Source organism: Dipodomys merriami, unplaced genomic scaffold (genome assembly GCF_024711535.1).
Source record: "Dipodomys merriami isolate MVZ:Mamm:240054 unplaced genomic scaffold, mDipMer1.0.p SCAF_125, whole genome shotgun sequence".
Classification (NCBI taxonomy): Eukaryota; Metazoa; Chordata; class Mammalia; order Rodentia; family Heteromyidae; genus Dipodomys; species Dipodomys merriami.
The window spans coordinates 1,691,205-1,714,297 of record NW_027202549.1 but is presented as its reverse complement, the minus strand read 5'-3'; the positions used below and the strand labels follow the sequence as shown (position 1 = coordinate 1,714,297).

The 23,093-nt window shown below is 47.9% G+C and overlaps 2 protein-coding genes across 7 annotated transcripts in view; one reads left to right on the top strand and one right to left on the bottom strand.

Annotated features, from left to right (window-relative positions):
- The window catches only part of Ano10 (anoctamin 10), a 47,088-nt gene extending 37,308 nt beyond the window's left edge, over positions 1-9,780 (bottom strand). The window contains exons 1-3 of the mRNA XM_070017610.1: positions 9,659-9,780; positions 2,989-3,141; positions 616-813 (exon numbers count right to left, since the gene is read on the bottom strand). Coding sequence (XP_069873711.1) covers positions 616-813; positions 2,989-3,127 — 337 coding nt within the window. The 5' untranslated portion in view covers positions 3,128-3,141; positions 9,659-9,780. The remainder of the gene's footprint in view (positions 1-615; positions 814-2,988; positions 3,142-9,658) is intronic.
- Abhd5 (abhydrolase domain containing 5, lysophosphatidic acid acyltransferase) overlaps positions 3,043-23,093 on the top strand; it is a 46,598-nt gene continuing 26,547 nt past the window's right edge. For 2 of the 6 annotated variants that reach the window (XM_070017612.1, XM_070017611.1), the window contains exons 1-4: positions 3,043-3,132; positions 7,274-7,400; positions 10,382-10,478; positions 19,468-19,542. In XM_070017612.1, coding sequence (XP_069873713.1) covers positions 7,353-7,400; positions 10,382-10,478; positions 19,468-19,542 — 220 coding nt within the window. In that variant the 5' untranslated portion in view covers positions 3,043-3,132; positions 7,274-7,352. Of the gene's footprint in view, positions 3,133-7,273; positions 7,401-10,381; positions 10,479-13,313; positions 13,331-19,467; positions 19,543-22,588; positions 22,709-23,093 lie in introns of those variants that run through there. The other 4 variants (XM_070017616.1, XM_070017615.1, XM_070017613.1 and 1 more) reach the window with 4 other exon arrangements.

Sequence of the window (23,093 nt, the reverse complement as noted above, 5' to 3'; positions counted from 1 at the left end):
CATTATACAAATTAGAATAGAGTAATACACATCGAGCTGGGTGTACCAGGGACTCATGCCTGTCATCCTAGCTACCCAGGAGGCTGGGATCTGAGAATCACAATTCAAAGCTAGCCTAGTCAGAAAAGCACATGAGACTCTTAACTCCAATTAACAACCGAAGAGCTGGAAATGGAGCTGTGGCTCAAGTGGTAGAGTGCCAGCCTTGAACAAAATGCTAAATGTGAGTGCCCAGGCCCTGAGTTCAAGTCCCAGTACTGGCACACGTGCATGCGTGGACACACGCATACAAAATATAAACAGTTAACACGTGTCTTGCCTAATTTGTGTTCTTCTATTCCAGAAGTGGCAAAGTATGGCCAATGGGCCCAGATGTGGCCTGCCATGTGGTTTCATAAAGTTTTATTGGAACAGAATCTTGTCCGCTTACTTAGCTAAGGCGACATGTAGCTTTCCTTTTTGCTTTAAGTAGCAGTGGTATCACCCAGAAGCCATATGATACCAAAAGCCTAAAATGATTACTAGTTGCCTCTTTTCCTGAAAATGCTGAACCCTGATCAAAAGCTTTGTTATAGCAAATGGGACGCTGAGGGGGGAGGGCCATGGGGTGGTTACCGTGGAAGCCTTTGAAGTTGTGCCGGGTTCCATACGTGAAGGCCCGCATGGCGTTGTCATTGCACTCCTTCACCAGGCCCACGGCCTCGGCCCCCAGCAGCAACCTGATGGTGGAGGCACCAACGAGATACAAATTCTGGTTTTCCAGGGTTTCTTTCTCATATTTGTTTAACAGTGGGCGGAACAACAGCTGGGCACCTGCCAAAACGAAGGAGGGAGTGTCAATTTAGAAAGACAGGCAAAACCTGAGGAAAGTCACGGTTTTCTAAGCAAAATGCAACGTTTCCGCTTTCATCAGCCTGGGCTGGGAAGGTGGCTCAGTGGTAGAGCGCTTGCCTTGCATGCATGAGACCCTGGGTTCGATTCCTCAGCACCACATAAGCAGAAAAAGCCGGAAGGGGCGCTGTGGCTCAAGTGACAGAGTGCTCGCCTTGAGCTGAAGAGCTGAGGGACAGCGCCCAGGCCCAGAGTTCAGGCCCACAACCTACAAAAAAAATTACAGTGGCTGGGAATGTGGCTTAGTGGTGGTAGAGTGCTTGCCTAGCATGCATGAAGCCCTAGGTTTGATTCCTCATTTACCACATACATAGAAAAAGCCTGAAGTGGCACTGTGGCTCAGAGTGGTAGCCTTGAGCAAAAGAAGCTATGATGCCCAGGCCTTGAGTTCCAGCCTGGCACCAGTGGCTGACACCTGTCATCCTAGCTACTCAGGAAACAGATCTGAGGATCACGGTTCAAAGCCAACCTGGGCAGGAAAGTTAATGAGACTCTTATCTCCAATTAACCACCAGAAAACCAGAAAAGTGATGTGGCTCAAGCAGTAGAACACTCACTTTAAGCTGAAGAGCTCAGGGACAGCGCCCAGGCCCAGAGTTCAAGCCCATGACCCCCCTCCCCAAAAAATTGTATAGTTATTATATCTATATCAATTTGAACTTATCACCCCCAACTTATTAAACATGGAATGGGAAGAGGGAACAGTTCTTTAGCATAAATGTAAGATCTAGAAAATGCATTAGTGAGTGACAGGTCTTACCTGTAATCCAACCCTACTCAAGAGGCTGAGATCTGAGGATCACTGTTGCAGGCCAGCCCAGGCAGAAAAGTCCCCATGAGACTTTTATCTCCTATTAACCACTCAGAAACCAGAAGTGGCCACTATGGCTCAAGTGGTAGAGCACTAGCCTTGAGCACAAAGAAGCTGAGGGACAGCACTCAGGCCCTGAGTTCAAGTCCCACAACTGACCAAAAAAAAAAAAAATGTATGGAAATGTCACAACACTCCTGTACAATTTTTTGTAAAAGAAAAAAAAAATTGAAAAAGCCTAAGTGTAGTTCGAGGTGCTGTTTTGTGTAATTTTACAAAAACACTCATGGCTGTAAAACACCCTTTAGCTGCTCGACCTGCCCTAGGTTCTTCTGAGATTCAGAAGTGTACCAACCAAGCCAGGGACCAGCGGCTCATGGTCCTAGTTACTGGGCGATCTGAGACTGAGACCTGAGGATTGCAGTTCAAAGCCAGCCCAGGTAGGAAAGTCTCCAATGAACCACCAGAAAACCACAAGTGGAGTTGTGGCTCATGTGGTTGAGCGATTGCTTTGAGCAAAAAAAAAAAAAAAAAAAGAGGCACAGCTCCCAGATCCTGAGTTCAAGCCCAATACTGGCTTTTTTTTTTTAAAAAAAAAGGGGGGGTGGGGTGGGCTGGGAAGGTGGCTCAGTGGTAGAGCACTTTCTTTGCATGCATGAGGCCCTGGGTTTGATTCCTCAGCACCTCATAAGCAGAAAAGCCAGAAGTGGCGCTGTGGCTCAAGTGGCAGAGCGCTCGCCTTGAGTTGAAGAGCTGAGGGACAGTGCCCAGGCCCAGAGTTCAGGGCCCACGACCAACATAAAAAATAAACAAAAATAAGATAAAAAAAAAGGGGGGGGCGGGGACACCAAGCCTACCTGTCCTGAGTCATTCCTGCCATTCCAGAGAGCAGGGTAAAGCGTGCACCCACGCTGTTTTCCTCATGGACGGTAGCAGGTCTCTGATTCACAGTGGTCCCTTGTCGGCACATGCAGAGCGGGGGTTGGCTCTGAGCTATGCTGTCACCCGAATTTCTCCCTACCCAGCTGCCATGTTTATAAGCAGAGGCCTATTTCTCCCTCGGCTCTGGGACTGACACGGAGACCACTGGGGGGCACACACCTGGGCCCCAACAGTACCCCAAGTCCCGCACCAGGCCCAGGGTTCCGAGCTGACAGGTGAGCGAGGATTTTCCCCGTGATGATGTCCTCAATAGATAATAGAGTCAGGCAGTACACGTGTGGACATACACAGGCCTGTGTAAATGCACGGTGGGTCCGAGGGTGAATCATCATCGGCTCACTCACCTCCGTCTTTCTTTTTAGTGATGATTCTGTTTTTCAGCCACTCTTTAGTCTCTTCTTTGACATCCTGAGCGAGTTCGATGACCACCAGAGGTGTGAAGGGACTCTCAGAAGTATCCAGAGCTGACAAAGTGACTCTCATCTTTGGTAAGCTTGCTGTGTGTGTGGTAAAACAAAAGATAAAAGTGGGTTCGTCTTAAAGAAATACGCTGTGGCCGGGTGCCGGTGGCTCATGCCTGTAAATCCTTAGCTTCTCAGAAGGCTGAGATCTTAGGACTGCAGCTTGAAAGCCAGTCTGGTTAGCAAAATCCATGAGACTCTTTATCTCCACTAAACCACTCAGTGGAGAGGAGGACAGAGTGGTAAGGTGCTAGCCTTCAGCACGAAGAGGCTCAGGGACAGTGCCCAAGGTCCTGAGTTCAAGCCCCAGGGACCAGCAGTAAAAAGAATTAAAAGATACACCGTGGAATGACTTGTGTTTTCTCTTGGTAACATCTCATTGGAGAAATGGAGGGAAGGTGAGAGAGAAGGAAGGAGGGGAGGAGGGGAAGAGGGAAGGAGGAGAGAAGAAGTGGGAAGGAGGAAAAGAAGGAAGGGAGGAAGGGAAGAAGGGAGAAAGAGAGGGAGGGAGTCAGGAAAGGAGGGAGGGAGTCATCGACTGGTAATAAGAGGAGATCTACTATAGTGCACAAAGCGCAGCCAAAGGTTCAGGAGACCCGTTAGGAAGTCCTTACAGTAATCTGGCCAGAGTGGAAGGAGCCAGATGCTGGGTACGGAACTAACTTCTAGGCTCAGATCACTGTAGGAAGGTAAGTTAACATGCATGAAAACGAGTAACAGAAACAAGCACATACTAAATCCCAATAAATGAAGTTCGCTGAACAAACATTTAAAAAGGAATTATAATTATTATTCCCAAGAACTGGAGACTGGGGCAAGCCTAGAAATCCCACTCAAGGGGTAGAAGAGAGGGTAGTTCAAGGTCAGCCTGTGCAAACGCTGAGCAAGACACCCAGGTGTGGCAGAGCATACATAAGGACGAGGTAAAGGTGCAAGGCTCTCTCTGAAAAATAACCAAGAGGAAAACCAAAACAGAAAAATCTTAAACCAGGCTTTGCTCGTTCACACCTGCAATCCTAGCTAGTCGGGGGAGGATCAGGAGGATCAAAGTTCCAAGTCAGCTGGGCAGAACAAGATCTGTGAGGCTCTCGTCTCCAAATCATAACCAGCAAAAAGCCATCCTGGAAGCATGGTTCAAGTGGTAGAGTGCCCACTGGGGGCAAGAAGGCTGAGCAAAAGCCTAAGGCTTTGAGCTGAAGCCATAGTACTGTCCCCTCTCCCCACACTGCCCTAAGGAGAAAAAAAAAAAAAGCCAGCACAAAAAGGCTCAAGGTGTAGCACACAAACAGTACAGTGCCTTCCTAGTAAAGTGCAAAGCCCTGAATTCAAAACCCAGTACAACGGAGAAAACAGAAAATCTTAAAAGAGCACTCCAGCCATAAAAGACAAGAATGCAGCAGTAGTTAGACTGCAAGAAGAGGCCTTTGCAGGGAAAAACCAAGGGGAGCTCTTGTGTCCTTAAATGAGATTGTATCTTCCGGGTTCCAAGAGGAACCAAAGATGCCACAATAGGTCTGGGAAGGCATCCACCTGCTTTGCTCTGCCACACAATGGTGCAGCGAAGTTCCTCTTCACCCTTCCCATTTTCCTATGCCCACCGCAGCTACACCTGGGACTCCTCCCCGTGGATCCTCCCACCCGTGGATCCTCCCACCTGATCCCATGCTCCTCCATCTCTCTCTGGTCCTGGGGGTGTGGCGGCCACTGCAGGCAGGTGGCCAGCTCTACACGATCAGGGCCAGGGCCAGGCAACCTTACCCAACCAAGCGGGAGAGCGAATGAAGAAGCCACTGTCCTAAGGCTCACATTACGAAATGAGACTCTTCTTCTAAGACGCAGAGGCTTAAATCTACTGGAGATAGTCCAAGTCGCTGCAGTTTTCCCCACCGAGTAAAAAAGTCCTGAGTTACCACAAAGCGCTCCCTGAAGATGTGCAGAGTCAAGAGTTCCAAATACAATGACAGAATGAAAACTGTATGACGGAACTGGTTGGCTTCAGCCAACATCACACGTTTTGGAAAACAACTACTAAAATAGAGATGGGGTGCTGGTGGCTCTGTCATCCGAGCCGCTCGGGAGGCTGAGATCTAGAGGGTCAAGGTTCAAAGCCAGCCTAGGTAGGAAAAGTCCATGAGACTCTCTTATCTTTGAGACACGACCAAAAGAGCCTTTTGAAGTGGAGCTCTGACTCAAGTGGTAGAGCGCCAGCTTGGAGCCAAAGCAGCTCAGAGACAGGTCCTGAGGTGGGGGGGGGGGTGGGGGGGAGTAACAGAGCATTCAAACAAATTGTAAAAAACAAACAAAACCACTCAGCCGCCAAAAGAGGAAGTCTCAAGCCGCAATCACAGCAACTGAATATAGCAGATTATAGGGACTCACAAGAGACCCACCCAGACCATCTGTAATCTGTAGATTGAGTTTGGCAACATAGTTGGGCACTGAGCAAAGGTCACTGTCAGGAGAGGTCACTGAATTGGGGGCTTCTAGAAACACACACTGCTGTAATGTGGGTCCCCACTGTACCACCCCCAAAGGTGCCTGTGTTAAAGGCTTGGTCCCAGGTGGTGGAGGTGGGAGGCGGGGCTGAGCGGCAGGTTTGGCAGGTGATGGGGGGAGGGGAGGGGGTGCACTGGAGGTAAAGTTGTGGACTTGCCTAACCAGGTTGGCCTCAAACCTCGATCCTCAGATCTCAGCCTCCTGAGTAGCTAGGATGACAGTCGGTGGCGCCCGACTTGGACTGTATTCTTGCTTGCTGGTGCGGAACCAAGCAGTTCGTGAGCCCTTCTCCAGGCCGTGTTTTCCTCCCTCCCCAGGGGGCCCTGGCAGGAAGGGAACAGAAAAGCCTGGCTTCCTAATTCACATCTGAATATTATAAACTGAATTTGAGAACTCTAGAAGAGGTGTACCTAGTGATCCATGACTCACAGAAAAGAGGCTTGTTGTATTAGTCAGCTCTGCGGCACTGTGACAGAATAACCAGGGGCAGTTAACTTGTAAAGAAGAAAGGTTTCAGCCCAGCCCATACTTACTATTTGAAAAATAGGAAATCGCACCACAGAAAAATGAACCACCCAATCTGAAGTCCAAGCAATCCCAGGCTCTCTGCGTGGCCTCTCTCCTGGAGCTCGGGAAACTCTTTCAGGTCTCTCCAACACTCATGCCCAATCGCTACACTTCTGCCTTCTCCCTACGCAGTCTCCCGCTCCAACTGCTTGCTTTTTCTCATCCCTTCAGGGATGCGCTTGCTGGTCGGGAGTACTTGTATTCTAACCCAGCGATTCTCAGTGAGCACAGGTAATCTGCAGACTTTGGACTTACTTATTCTTCCTGGCTTCATACTTCCTGTTTTCAAGACTCCACAAAGTACAATGGTGAACCGATTCACGCACACCACCGCTGAGGAAGTGGCCGCCACTGCCCATGTGTGTGTCACGTGTGCATGCCAACCTTCCAATGGTGAAAATCTTAATTGGGCAGCCAGCCACATCCTTAGTCTACTAGAACGTAGTCTCAAAAGGAATACCAAGCGCAGTAAACATTTACCATGTTTTTAAGATAAAAGCAGGATATTCAACAAAATATATGAGCCAGGTGCCTGTGGCTCACACCTGTAATCCCAGCTACTTAGGAGGCTGGGATCTGAGGATTGGGGTAGGGCGCTAGCCTGGGCAGGAAAGTCCCTGTGCGACTCTTACCTGCAATGAACCACCAAAAAGCCACAAATGGAGCTGTGGCTCACATGGTAGAGCACCAGCCTTGAGTGAAATCCGTGAAGGACAGTATTGGGGCCCTGAGTTCAAGTCCAAGTGTCAGCACAAAAAAACAAAAATTATATATATATATATATATATATATATATGCAAATAAAGTGTCTACCCCAGAGGATTGCCTGAGACGCAGGCAAACCTGAGAATGGAAAAATGACTACAGGGGCCAGCCCAGCAGCCCTACCCGCCTCTTCCCTGCTGAGCTCCAACAAGCTAACCCAGTGTCTCTAATCTCAAGACTTAGCTCCTTCTGGCTGAAATAGTGATTGCTGAGTAGAAATGTTCCAGGTATGGACAGGTGGCCCGGGTTGAGGGAGTTCCTCAGAAACAGACCTTTTCCGTTTAAAAACTTGCACAGGTTGGTCACACATCCAACAATGTCACCGCTCTTCCCCCCACAGCTCCAGATACAGAGAGTTGGCATTTGGCACTCTGAAGAGATTTCATCGTCAACTAATATCCCGGAAAGAGTTCAGAAGTATGGGTTATGTGGATCATTCCTTCTGTAACTCCTTGATTTGGGAAATGGTAAGTTAATGATCTATAAATGTCCCTATGTAATTTACTCAGTCTGCCACTGATACAAGAAAGAAAAACATCCTCATCAGGTACAGTGGCTCCTGCCTAGAATCCCACCTACGTGGGAGGCTGGAATCAGGAGGACTATAGTTTGAGGTCAGCCTGGGCAAAAAGTTCACAAGACTCCATCTCAACCAGTGAGCAAAAAAAAAAAAAAAAAGCTGGGCACCATCAGGTCATCCTGTTATCCCAGCTTTGTGGGAGGGGTCAATGGAATGATAGGTTCTAGACTGGATCCTAGACAGTAACCAGAAGAAAAAAAAATGGTAGGGCTGGGAAGGTGGCTCAGTGGTAGAGCGCTTGCCTTGCATGCCTGAGGCCCTGGGTTCGATTCCTCAGCACCACATAAGCAAAAAGAAAAAAGCCGGAAGTGGCGCTGTGGCTCAAGTGGTAGAGCACTAGCCTTGAGCTGAAGAGCTGAGGGACAGTGCTCAGGCCCAGAGTTCAGGCCCCACAACCAAAAAAAAAAAAAAAAAAAAAAAAAAAAATGGTGACATGGGAATGTGGTATGCGGATTTAGCAGGCCAATACTAATGTTATTTTCCGGGTTTCAACCCTTTTACCATGGTTACATAGGATGTTAACATTGGAGAAGTTGAGTACTCTGTGTGCTATATATATAGCTAAAAGTGATTTTGAAATCTTTTTTTTTAGTATCTTTTCCAGCTAGGTACAGTAAGTGACTCACATCTGTAATCCTAGCTACTCAGAAGGCTGAGATCTAGAGAATTGTGGTTAGAAGCTGGATGGGGGAAGGGGGGATGGAGAGAGAGAGAGAGAGAGAGAGAGAGAGGAGAGGGAGGGAGGGAGGGAGGGAGGGAGGGAGGATGCAGAAAAGTCCATGAGAGACTCCATCTGCAGTCAACCACTATAAAGACAGGCTGGAGGTATGGTTCAAGTGGTGGAGCGCCTGCTGGGAGCAAGCCAGGTAGAAGGAGGGAACGTACACATTGCCACACCAGAAAAAAAGAGAAGGAAAAAAAAAAGATCAGCTGCCCAGGTGGGGCTTAGCTTCTTTGTGAGAGTACTCCCTTTCATCCCTCCACCCCCCACCCCTCCACACCTCCACCCCAAGCTCTCCACAGACACCCCCCCCACATGCACCTTTGACCCCGGAGGGCCAGGGGGGCCCCCCCTCCACCCCCTCACCCTCCACCCCCACCCTTTCTCTCGCCTCCCATCCCCTCACCCCCCCACCTCCCACTCCTCCATCCTGCACCCTTCCACACCACCACCCCCCATCCCCAGACCTCCACTCCCCCACCCCTCCACCCCTGCACCCCTCCACCCCTGCACCCCCCAAATGCACACCCCCTCCACTCCCCACCCCCACCCTCCCACCCCCTGACCCTTCCCCCTGCACCCCACCCTTCCATCCCTCCACTCCCCACCCCTCCACCCCGCACCCCTCCACTCTACACCCCTGCACCCCCCAAACCCCACCCCTCCACTCCCCACCCCTCACCCCTGACCCTCCTGCACCTCACCCCTCCACTCCCCACCCCTCCACCCCACACCCCTCCACCCCTGCACCCCCCAAACCCCACCCCCTCCACTCCCCACCCCACCACCCCGCACCCCTCCACCCCTGCACCCCCCAAACCCCACCCCCTCCACTCTCCACCCCTCCACCTCACACTCCTCCACCCCTGCACCCTCCAAACCCCACCCCCTCCACTCCCCACCCCACCACCCCACACCCCTCCACCCCTGCACCCCCCAAACCCCACCCCATCTACTCTCCACCCCTCCACCTCACACTCCTCCACCCCTGCACCCTCCAAACCCCACCCCCTGACTCCTCCCCCTGCACCCCTCCGCCCTCCATCCCTCCACTCCCCACCCCTCCACCCCTGCACCCCCCAAACTCCACCCCCTCCATTCCCCACCCCTCCACCCCGCACCCCTCCACCCCTGAACCCCCCAAACCCCACCCCTCCACTCCCCAAACCCCACCCCCACTCCCTAACCCCTCCCTCTGCACCCCTCCCCTCCCCACCCCTCCACCCCGCACCCCAAGCTCTCCACACACACACACACACACACACACACATACACACACACTCACCTTTGACCCCGGAGGGCTCCCGCCCCACTCCCCCCCCCCACCCTCGCCCCGATCACGCCGGGAAGGGCGCGGCCGGGAGGACAGCCCGGAGGCGTCTCCCCGCCAAACCCGAGGCCCGCGGCCCGCCCCTCCCGCTCACCGGCGCCGCGGGCTCCACGCCGTCCGCGCCGTCCGCGAGGGGCGAGGGCCGGGGAAGCCGGGGAAGCCGGGGAGACGCGCAGGCCGGGCGACCGGCTCCGGCCCGGGCCTCTCACGGCGAGCGGGGCGTGGCGCGCGTGGCGTGGAGGGGCGGAGCCCCGAGGGCCGTCACTCCGGGCAGAGGCGGGACCACGGTGGGAAAGGCGAGTTTCCATTGGTCTGTCTGACGGGACAGGGGCGGGACAAGTCCGGCGTGGGGGCGGAGCCTCGAGAGCTGTCACTCCAGGTGGAGCCGGGCCGAGTTCCCATTGGTCTGTCTTACGGGCGCAGAGGCGGGACAAGTCCGGAGGGGGTGTAGAGGAAACAAAAACAGGAGGCGGGTCTAACTGGGCGGCCGCCTGAGAAGGGCGTGGCGCCGGTGGAACATTCGCAGCCAATGGGGAGAGCGGGTGGGTGGGGAAATGGGCGGGGCCTCGCTTTATTGGTAACGAAGGGAGAGGGGCGGGACCGGAAGGAGGGAGGCGGGCTTAGCAGGGGCTGGTCTGTCACTCAGAGCAGGTGTGTGGAGGAATGTACTTCTTCACAGTCCTTCTTTTCCATCCTCCTCCTAGATCCAAACTCGATTTTCGGGTCACTTTGAAGGGTGTTAAGAACAAGCCCTACTTTATTTTATTTTATTTATTTTTGTAAAATCAAAACCTGGATGTATTTTTATCATTTTCAGAGAAAGAACTGCTGGCACCGATCCCAGATGTCCACATTCAGGACAGAAATTAAGGCAATTAAGGTCCCATGGAGAATTGCTGATAACAACATAAACGGTGGGTCTCACAATCTGCCTTGGTAAGCTACCATTATAAAAGACAATATAGAAAATAGAAAATCAGAAGGTCCTGGTTTTCAATGGCTGCTAGCCACATTGTCAGGGAATTAAAATAAAGCAAGTGAAAACGAGGCAAGGACCCAAGATAAAACCAACTGACAGGGTATCTTCTGCCTGAAACATAAAACCTGATTGTTTTAAAAAATGACACAATGTCCATAGGAAACATATTAATGACATTGAATCCAATATTTTAGCCAAAAGCTAAAATGAAAATCAATTAAAGCCTTTTCTGCAAGTTACGTAGATTTCTGATTTGTAATATCCATAAAAATGTAATTTGGTGAATAATTCGCTTAGAGGTATCGCAGAAGATAGAAAGGGATGGAAATGGCTAAAGCACATTCTCTGCGTGTATGAAATCCATAGTAGGACCTATTATTGTACAGGGGCCAGGGGCTCATGTCATCCTAGCTACTGGAGAGGCTGAGATCTGAGGATTGTGGTTCAAAGCCAGCCCGGACAGGAATGTCCCTGAGACTCTAATCTCCAATAAACCACTCAAAACCGGAAGTGGCGCTGTGGCTCAAGTGGTAGAGCACTCACCTTGAGCTGAAGAGCTGATGGACAGCGCCTGGGCCCAGAGTTCAAGCCCCATGACAAATTAATACATAAATAAACAAATCATGATATGGTACATATGATATGATATGTATTGTATAATATATACCAATGATATGTATATATATGTGATATGATACGTATTGTACAATATATATGAATATTATATATGATGTGTGCATATTTATAATACATATTGCATGATATGTGTCAATGTTGTATCATAAATATATATGCATACATGCTATGATACATATAATATGATATATATCAATGATATATCATGTGATATGTGCATATATGTGATATGATGCATATCATACAATATATACCAATGATGTCACATATATGTGCATATATGTTATCTATATCGCAAGATATGCGTCAATGATATATCATAGATATATATGCATATATGATATGATATATAGTATATGATATATATCAATGGTATATCATATGATATATTCACATATTATATATCATATTCCTATATGATGTATAGTATATGTACATGGTACAGAGTGCTGAAGAAACACAGGTTGAACTGAGTTGCCTTTGCTGGTTATTTTCTGAGGGTCACATTCACTGTTCCTTTTCCTCCATTCTCCTTACTTGCTGTCCTGTGAGGCTGGCCGCAGTGGACTGGAGAAATGGATTTCCTTGTCTTCTGGCGGGAGACTGGGTCCAGATCCTGGGGCACTGGCCAGAGATTGGAGGAAGGCCACCCCGTTGTTCCTTGGCTGTGTTTGTGCTGACTCACGATGACTTGGCCACCCCCCCCCCGACACTGGGCCATCTCCTCCATAGCAGACTAAACTTTGGGCTTGTAATAATAGGGGGTTCTCCAAAATGAGTCATTTTTCCAGTGCCCTCCCTCGCCTTGGCCCACTCCTTTGTGACTAGTCTGTTGTTAAAAACTCTGCTCCAGTTGACATTCATGTCCGTTTTCAGCCTCGGGAAGGCAGCCAGGACATAAAATACAAAGTGCTTGTCTGGGTACAAGTGTCTCATGTCCTGTCACCCTAGCTGCTCAGGAGGCTGAGATCGGAGGATCATGGTTTGAAGCCCACACAGGCCCAGAACACCAGGCTTGAGTGGAAAAAGATAAGGGATAGTGCCCAGGCCCCGAGATCAACACTCCAGAACATACACACACACACACACACACACACACACACACACACACACACACAGAGTTAACAAGCCAGATTACAGAGTATTCATTCATAACACTAGCTTTCCAACTTGCACTTCAACTAAGGAGATGAATGGACAGATAGCTGACTTACACAAGCCAGAAATAGACATTTGTTGAAATCATTCGATGTATAGTCCTCTCTGATCACAACTTTCAAAAAAGATGGTCAGCTCTTTTAAATGTATTTTATACAATGTTAATACAAATTGGAGCATTAGCTGGGCACTAGTGGCCCATACCTATAATCCCAGCTGCTCAGGAAGTTAAGATCTGAAGATGGTAGCTCAAAGTCAGCCTGGGCAGGAAAGTCTGTCAGACTCTTATCTCCAAGGAGCCACCAAAAAGGCCCAAAATGGAGCTGTGGTTCAAGGGATAGATCACTAGCCTTGAGCAAAACCCCACAAGGACAGTGCACAGGCCCAGCCTGAGTTCCAGACCCCAAGACAGGCACAAAAAAGAAAAAGAAGAAGAAATCTCTTCTGTCATTTCAATGTGAGTTTTTTTTGGGGGGGGTCCAGTCGTGGGGCCTGGGCGCTGTCCCTCAGCTCTTCAGCTCAAGGCTAGTGCTCTACCACTTGAGCCACAGTGCCACTTCTGGCTTGTTTTCTTATGTGGTGCTGAGGAATCGAACCCAGGGCCTCAAGCATGCAAGGCAAGTGCTCTACCACTGAGCCACCTTCCCAGCCCTAATGTGATTTTTTTTAAGCTATCAACAATCAAAGCAATGTAATACATGTCCTGGTTAAATATAATGATATTCAATCTGCTCAATGCATATGAATGGAATATGGGGACCAGTCTTTATCCTACTTTCGTATTCAAGAAAGATATGAAATGCTTATTTAAATGGAACTGTATATATATATATATATTTTTTTTTTTTTATTTTTTTTTTTTTAAAGGCAAAACTCCAAACTCAAAAGGATCCAGGAAGCAGTCTGGTTGGTAATGTGTCCAGGGCCTGATTTTCAGGGCACAACTGGGCGCAGCGGCTGCGCACCTGCGCCCTCCAGTGGGCAGTTGGAGAGGTGCTTCTCCATAACTACTTTGGGGGTTAATATATATTTTATATAATTATATATTATACATTAACATATTATATATTATACAATTATATACTATATACTATGTATTAATATATCACATATAATATTATAACATAATAAATATATGTTATATTATATGTTATATAATTATATTATAATCCTATATTACATATTAATCATGCATTAATATTTATTATATTGATATATACTTATGTATTATATATGATATAATTAATATATCCTATAATTATATATAATATAGTATGCATTATATAGTTATTTAATACATAATATATAACTATGTAATACATAATTGGCAATTATGTATTACATAGTTATATATTTATATATTATGTATTACATAAATATATAACTGTAATACATAATATATAAATATGTAAATATAAACATAAATATATAATATATAATATATAACTTCATAATACATAATATATAACTATATAATACATAATATATAACTATGTTATATTATAACATAAATATAAATATATGTAAATGTAAATATAAATATATAATACATACTGTATATAACTATATAATACATAATATACATATAACTATATAATACATAATATGCATATAACCATATAATACATAATATATATAAATATATAAATATAAATATATATTACATAATATATATAACTATATAACAAATAATATGCATCTAACTATATAATACATAATATATAACTATATAATACATAATATAGAACATACTATATTATGTAATATAAAAAAATTATAGAACATATTATATATCACCATATTTCACAAATTTAAGGTTGCCGTTTAACAAATTCTTCCCTGACATAGCAGCTAAAAGACCCAACATATTAATTATCTCACACATTTTCTTGGGGTGTTTTTTTTTTTCTTTTTGGTCTGACACCGGGACTTGAACTCGGTATCTGATGCTTTTGCTTCTTGGCTGGTGCTCTACCCCCTGAACCACAAGTCCAACCTGTCTCACCTAGTTTCTGAGAGCTGGGTAAGTGACTGAACCATTAGGATCCTGCAGGCTCTTGGAATCTTCCCTAGTCTGGTTATCATCTGAATCATCAGGTGCTGCCTTTGTGTGCTAGTGGCACAGCGACTGTATCTACACAGAAGGACTGAAAGAGAAGGGGGGGCGTAGACAAGCTGTAATGCTTCTGAATCTCCTCATTTCCACTCACACCGTCATTCCGTCTCTGTTCTATGAAATGCAAGTCAAGGGCTGGGAAGGTGGCTTAGTGGTAGAGTGCTTGCCTAGCATGCACGAAGCCCTGGGTTCGATTCCTCAGTTCCACATACACAGAAAAAGTCGGAAGTGGCACTGTGGCTCAAGTGGTAAGAGTGCTAGCCTTGTTCAAAAGAAGCCCAGGGACAGTGTGCCCAGGCTGTGAGTTCAAACCCCAGGACTGGCCCAAACAAAAAACTGGAAGTGGTGCTGTGGTTCAAAGTGGTAGAGCGCTAGCCTTGAGCAAAAGAGCTTAAGGACAGTGCTCAGGCCCTGAGTTCAAGCCCCGCGACTGACCACAAATAATAATAATAAAATAAAAATACGTTTAAATAATTTAAACACATTTCCTCATGGGTGGGGATAGGAGGGAAAAACTAGGAGAGGGTGAGGGAGAAGGGATGGCATTTTCCTAAAAGAAATGTACTCTGTACCTAGCTCAGGAAACTTGAACCCCTTTATACATCATCTTTATGATAATTTTATAAATTTAGTAATAAAGAATGTATTTCCCATGGCCACATCGCAGAGGTAATTAACATCCGAAGTAATGACCTTAAAAGTTTGTCATTAGATTCTGAACAATCGAACGGATGATTAAAGAGAATGAAATGGTTCTCAATAGGATTTCATGCTTAGGGTGTTTTGAATTCCAGTGCTTTTGATGGACTGTCACGGTTGATTGTCTAATTCCCCAGTCATGCGAGTAAACAGAGGGTTTGCTGGGTTTGGGTGATCAGGGCATAATAAATTATTTGAGAGTGTATTAAACCAAAATCTGAGGCGTGGGACAAAGTATAGGCCAATGCTAACAGGATGATATAATCACAGAAGGCTGGAGGTGGAGGTATGGCTCAAGCCTAGGCCCTGAGTTCAAGCCCCAGGACCAGCAAAAAAACAAATATTGTCATAAAGGTGATGTACTGAGAGAAATTAGTGACTACCGGCTTGTGGTCATGAGTCATGGTGATTATATCATCCTGTTAGCAGATCTCTGCCTCCTGAGTAGCTAGGATGATAGGTGTGAGCCACCAGTGCCCGGCTGCTTTTAACACTTCCCAGTCCTGGGCCTTGAACTCAGGGCACTGTCCCTGAGCTTCTTTTGCTCAAGGCTAGCGCTCTACCACTTGAGCCACAGCGCCACTTCCAGCTTTTTCTGTGTATGTGGTACTGAAGAATGGAACCCAGGGCTTCATGCATGCTGGGCAAGCACTCTACCACTGAGCCACCTTCCCAGCCCTGCCAGGCACCAGTGGTTCACACCTGTCTTCCTAGCTACTCAGGAGGCTGAGATCTGAGGATCGCAGTTCAAAGCCAGCCCAGGCAGAGAAGTCCCTGTGAGACTCTTATTTCCAATGAATCACTCAAAAACTGCAAGTGGAGCTGTGGCTCAAGTGGTAGAGCGCTAGGCTTGAGCACAAAGAACTCAGGCTCAGGCCGTGAGTTCAAGCCCCACAACCAACAAAAAAAAAAAGAAGGAAAGAAGGAAGGAAGGAAGGAAGGAAGGAAGGAAGGAAGGAAGGAAGGAAGGAAGGAGGGAAGGAAGGAGGGAAGGAAGGAAGGAAGGAAGGAAGGAAGGAAGGAAGGAAGGAAGGAAGAATAAGAAAGAAAGAGAGAAAGAATATTGGCACAGGATTGAAGCCAGAATTTGGGGAGTCCTTTTAGACTCCAGCTGCCCACCTCCTACACCAGTGAAACCTCTCTTGTGTTGCCTGTTTCAGTTGTTGGGAGCTATGTCATCCTACTTGGACCAAGTTCCAACTGGCTGTTTGCAACAGTAGCAAATCAAGTGGAACATCTACCTACCTTGGGCACTTGAAAAGCAAAAGATCTCAAAAGGTGATAGGGCTTGAACCTACCTAGCAACTTGGGCATCCAGCCAAGTGTGAGAAGCTACCTTTCCCAATTCCCTTCGTGCTACATCTGGGTCCAACCCGCTGGGCCAGCCACCCTAATGGAAACTCTCCACTCCATGGAGGAACAGGGGGAAAAAAAGGAAAGGGAAAAAAACAAAAGCACTCAACTAATAAGGTCAAATAATAGGGCTGGGCAGGTGGCTCAGTGGTAGAGCGCTTGCCTAGCATGCAGGAGGCCCTGGGTTCGATTCCTCAGCACCACATAAGCAGAAAAAGCCGGAAGTGGCGCTGTGGCTCAAGTGGTAGAGCGCTAGCCTTGAGCAAAAGAAGCTCAGGGACAGTGCCCAGGCCCTGAGTTCAAGTCCTGGGGCTGGTCTCCTCCCCCAAAAAATCTCTTAGTCTGAGAGATGGGCAATCTTTCATGAGTGTTTATTTCTCCGTGTGTGTGTGTGTGTGTGTGTGTGTGTGTGTGTGTGTGTGTGTGTGTGTGTGTGTGTGTGTCTTGTCTTTGTGTCTGTGTTGGTATATGTCTCTGTCAGTCCTGGGGCTTGAACTCAAGGCCTGGACTCTCCCTGAGTTTTTGTGCTTATTGCTACTACTACTGTGCTACTTGAGCCACAGCTCTACTTTCATCTTTTTTTTTTTTCTTTTTTGTCAGTCGTGGGGCTTGAATTCTGGGCTTGGGCACTGTCCTTCAGCTCTTCAGCTCAAGACTAACACTCTACCACTTGAGCCACAGCACCCCTTCGGGTTTTCTGGTGGTTTATTGGAGATAAGAGTCTCACGGACTTTCCTGCCCAGGCTGGCTTTGAACCACAATCCTCAGATCTCAGCCTCCTGAGTAGCGAGCATGACAGGTCTGAGCCAACAGCACCAGAATTATTCCTCTAGATTTTGTCTTCAGAATGGAAGCCATGTTTACAAGGGAGTGTGGACAGGTCAAGTTCACGGATTATAGATGTGAGCCACCACTGCCCAGCTGTTGGTTTCTTTAATCTCTTAACACTGGAAAGACAGTTTTGATTTCTAATGATGCCACATCTCTGCTAATTCATGTATTGGCTGTCTCCACATTCAAAACTATATCAAGCTAAACAATAAAAAGTTATGACTTCTCCATCATCTGTTTATCCTCAGATCACACACCATAGTGGGTGTATGAGGAGACTCCTGAAATAATCCTTTTCTCTCTGTAACTGTTGTTCCCACATTTGAAATACAGTGAAGCTCATTTGTCTTGATCTGTTTTTCCATTTTAGGATTCTATTTTAATGTCTTGAATATGTAAGACAGCAACATGTTACCAAGGTTAAAAACTGTATATAAGAGATGGATGCTGCTGGCTCACGCCTGTCATCCTAGCTACTCAGGAGGCTGAGATCTGAGAATCGAGGTTCAGAGCCAGCTCAGGCAGGAAAAGTCCATGAGACTCTTTTTTGTTGTTGTTGTTGGTTGTGGGACTTGAACTCTGGGCCTGGGCGCTGTCCCTCAGCCCTTCAGCTCAAGGTGAGCGCTCTACCACTTGAGCCACAGCACCACTTCTCGTTTTCTAGTGGTTTATTGGAGATAAGAGTCTCACGGAGTTTCCTGCCCAGGATGGCTTTGAACCAGGACCCTCAGATCTCAGCCTCCTGAGTAACATGGATAATAGGCAGGAGTCACCAGCACCAGGCTTGTGAGACTCATTTCCAATGAACCACCAAACCAGAAGTGGAGCTATGGCTCAAAGTTAGCCTTGAGCAAAAACAAACAAACCAAAAAAACCCCATAATTCAGGGACAGTGCCCAGGCCCTGAATTCAAGCTCCATGGCCAACCAAGAAAAAAAAATATAATAGTAATAATAACAATAATAAAATTGCATAGAAAGGTAACCAAGGTCACAGAACTGTCATTTCTACCCCTCCGTCCTTCATTTCTTGGTTTGAGATGGCAGTATGCATACCAAGATACACATAATGAGAGTCTCAGAAAGCAAGAAGGGGTGGGAGAGAAGGTAGGGGAAGGGAGGCAATATGTCTTTAAAAAAAAAAAAAAAGCCTTGGTTGAATTCAATTTAAAGCGCCTTGATCTGCCATCTGGACATGTCAGTCAAACTGCTGGAAGCTGAAAAGAGATTCTTCCACACAGAGAAGCAACCTTTTGTGTCTAACGAGAGTCCCAGTAAGATTGACAACTGACTTACAATCAGAAAGCATGGAAGCCAATAGGCGATGAGAGCACAGGTCGATGTGCTGAAGGAGAAAACAACAAGAAGAACCAAAACAAAAGACCCTGTAAGCCACACTGGGCATGAAAGAGTAAATTTGTAATCCTAGCAAAGTGAAGAGAGGAAGATCATGTGTTTGAGGCCATCGTGAGATACACAGCAAGACCCTGCCTCAAAAACGATAGCTTAATTAATTTAAATTAAATAAAGTGGAAGGAAGACTAAGAAGGCTGGGTACCAATGGCTCACACCTGGAATCCTAGCTACTCAGGAGGCTGAGATCTGAGTATCACAGTTCGAAGCCAGCCTGGAGAAGGAAAATCTGTGATATTCTCATCTCCAGTTAACTAACAAAAAGCCAGAAGAGGAGTTATGGTTCAAGTAGTAGAGCACTAGCCTTGAGCAAAAACACTCAGGACAATGCCCAGGCACAGAGTTCAAGCCCTGGGACAAGAGTGTGCACATGCACACGCGCATGCACACACACACACATACACACATGCGTGTGTGCCCACATACACAACAATTATTTTAAATGCTACATAACAGAAACGAGACACAAAGAACTATCTATTCTATGATTCTATTTATACCAAAATGTCCAGAGGAAGCTAACTAAATATCTTGCCGAGGTTTCTTGTCAGTTGTGGGGCTTGAACTCAGGGCCTGGGCACTGTCCCTCAGCTCTGGAGCTCAAGATGAGCGCTCTACCACTTGATCCACAGTACCACTTCCAGTTTTCGGGTGGTTCCTTGGAGATAGCTCCAGTAGTTGATTATAGTTTCTCAAGATCTTTCTTTTCACCCATTTAGATACAGATCATTCTGAGACGGAGGACTCCCACAACCCACCTGAGGCTAGAATGGCACAAGAGAAATGGGACAGAGGTAAGGGATGGAGTATTCACCAGGTACAGTAAGAACTCCAGGTAGGAGGTGAGCAGGGTTAGGAATAGTATAGGTAGGTAAAAAGACTTGTGGATGCTAGAGGAGGTGAGAGGGGGTGGGGGGAAAGGTTGTTGGAAGAAAACAGCTGTGAAAACCATGGAAGTAACTGAACACATAGGCAAGGATATCAAGTTTGGTGATTCAGAAACACACACACACACACACACACACACACACACACACACACACACACAGCGCTAAGGAGAGCTGGGCACTGGTGGCTCACACCTGTCATCCTAGCTATTCAGCAGGCTGAGATCTGAGGATCGGGGTTCAAAGCCAGCTTGGGCAGGAAAGTTTGTGAGACTCTTATCTCCAGTGAAGCACCAGAAAAACCAGAAGTGGCGCTGTGGCTCAAGTGGTAGAGCGCTAGCCTTGAGCTGAAGAGCTGAGGGACAGCGCCCAGGCCCAGAGTTCAAGCTACAGGACCAGTGAAAGAAAGCAAAAAAAGGAAGGGAAAGGAAGGGGAGGGGAAGGGAAGAGAGGAAGGAAAAAAGAAAGAAAAAGAAGGAAGGGAAAAAGAAAGAAGGAAAAGGAAGGAAGGAAGGAACAGAGGGGAGGGGGAGGGGGGAAGGAAAAAAGGAAAAGGAAGGAAGGAGGGAAAAAAAGGAAAAGGAAGGAAGGAAGGAAGGAAGGAAGGAAGGAAGGAAGGAAGGGAGAATGAAAGAGAAAAGCAAAGCAAACAATAGGCCTCTCTTACTCTCTCTTGCTCTCTCTTGCTCTCTCTTGGTCCTTCTGCTATTGAATGAAATTGCAAGAAGGGTCTCTGGCCACATGCCTTATTTCTCATAGCTTTCAGGATGTGAGAAATAAAATATCTGTTTCTTATCAGTTAGTCTTAAATGTGGATCAAGCTGGACAGTGATAACTGATCCTTTTATTTTGTCGTTCTGGTTTTAGAGCTGGTATTTCGGGCCTTGTACTGTCACTTAGCTTTTTTTCTCAAGGCTGATGATCTACCACTTGAGTCACATTGCCACTTCTTGCTTTTTTTGCTAATTAATTGGAGTTATTAAGAGTCTCACACACTTCTCTGCCTGGGCTGGCTTTGAACCAGGATTCTTAGCTGTCAGCTATCTTCAAGAGTTGGCTTTGAACCCTGATCTTCAGATCTCAGCCTCCTGAGTGGCTAGTAGTATAGGCGTGAGCCACCAGCACCTGGCTTACATGGTAATATTTGAGTGTGATTCTGTAACTACAGAATGGCGTGACCATATGTCTCAAAATGTTGATAATTTATAATTAGCAATTTGAAAAAGGGCTCTAGGGACATTTTGGCTTTTGCCTGAATTCAAGTACCTCATCCTCATAGGCCTCTGGGAAAAGGAGAGAATGTGTCAGTTACTTGAGATTTTGTTATACGATCATTTGAAGATTCCACCTCTCTAGCTCTGATCTCGTTAAGGCTACAGATGGAGTAGCTTGGGTATCAGCTGTGGGTTATGGATTAAGTGATCCAATTGTATATTCTCTATACACAGCTGGTATACACACACACACACACACACACACACACACACACACACACACACACACACACACAGCAAAACCAGTTCTGACCGCGTGCCATCTGAAATCTAGACTTCCAGTGAGAGGTAAGTCTGAGAAAAGGGAAGCATCTCTTATGTAATTCCAAGACAGCTCTACTGGTAAAGTTGCAAATCACTTAACCTGTGTGACAGTTCTGAATTCTAATTTCACCTGTCACTGGAACTATACCCCCAGCACTTCTGTTTTTATTTTACTTTTGAGATTGGGTTTTGGTTCTATCACGTTCTATCTATGACCCCCCTCCCTCCTCCAACCCTAAGCCCTTTTGGTGTTTATGTATGCCACTTCTGGGGTTTGAACTCAGGGCTTGGGAATTCTCACTCAAGGAGACACTCTACCATTTGAGCCATTCCTCCTCTACCAGCTGTTTGAGGGTAGATTGGAGATAAGATTCTCCCCAACTTTTCTGCCTGGGTTGACTTTGAACCTTGATCCTTAGATCTCAGCTTCCTGAGTAGCTAGGATTGCAGGCGTGAGCCACCAGCACCCACCTTTATGTATTATTATTATTATTTGCCAATCCTGGGGCTTGAACTCTGGGCCTGGGTGCTGTCCCTGAGTTCTTTAGCTCAAGGCTAGCGCTCTACCACTTGAGCCACAGCACCACATCTGGCTTTTTTCTGTTATGTGGTACTGAGGAATCGAACCCAGGGCAAGCGCTCTGCCACTGAGCTACTTTCCCAGGCCCCTCTATTTTCATTTTTTTTTTTTAAAGTCATTTGTTGAGACAAGGTCTGTTACTAACACTGGTGGCCTGGAAACACACGATCCTCTTCCCATCCGTTCCTACAGAACTCCTCCTTGCTCACACACCCTGCTCTCCCTCTCCACAGGCTGAAATCAAATGAGTTGATTCCACACATGTTCTGGTGACTCAGTGATCATTCAGAAAACAGACCCCCCCCCAAAGTACTTTCTTTAAGAGATGATTTTCAAACAAACCTAACCACCAGATGTGGCTCAAGTGCCAGAGCATCAGCCTTGTGTGAGGGGAAAGAAATCAGTAAATACAGGGACAGGTGCCCAGGCCCTGAGTTCAAGCCCCAGGCACGGCGCATGCGCACCCCCTTCCCCCTTGGCCTGACCATCAACAATAGCAGGATGGAAGCATTCATAGTCATTTAGTCTCCCACCTGACCCCCCTCACGACGCACGCGCAGTTGAGTGCTGGTCAACCCCCCCCCCCCCCCCCGTGCCTCAGCTTCGGCCCCGCCCACTAAGTGACCACGCATGCGCAGTCGGCCCCCTCGTCCATTCGGCCCCGCCTACTAAGCGACTACGCATGCGCCGTTGAGGGAAGCCGCGAGCGGGGCGGGGACTCCGGAGGCTGACGTTTCCGGCGCCGCCTCCGTCCCACCCAATGCGTGTGCGTGGGGGCGGGGGGAGGAGGGGGCGGGGAGGGGGCGACGACGCATGCGCGGATTGCGCGGCCTTAAGGGCGGCCGCGGCGGCCCGGGCGGGCCCAGTCGGCCTGTCAGCCGGCTTCCGGACGCTTTCCCTCCGCGGCCATGGCGGCGGAAGAGGAGGAGGTGGATTCGGTGGACGCCGGGGAGGGGTGAGCTCTCGTCTCTCCGAGGGGGGCAGCCTGGGAGGGGGGGGGGTTCGGGGTGTGTGTGTGTGGGGGGCTTCTCGGCGTGTGTGCGCGTGCGCGCGCGCGGGGGCCGGGCCTGTTCCCCCCCCCATTCCCCACTCCCCCACCCCAGCTCGTGAACCGCGCAGCCTTCCCCCCCCTCCGACCCCGGGTCACACCTCCTGACCCCCTGACCCCGGGTCACCCCCCCACACACACACCCCTGCACCTGACGTCCAGGCACCGGAAGTGGCCGCCGCCGGCCGGGTCCTGAGCGCTGTCCAGCCCGGGGCCTACGGCGGGGCCTGGAGCCACAGCGGGGGGGGGGGAGGGGGGAGGGGAGCGGGGGGGGAGCGTGGGGGGTGGGGGG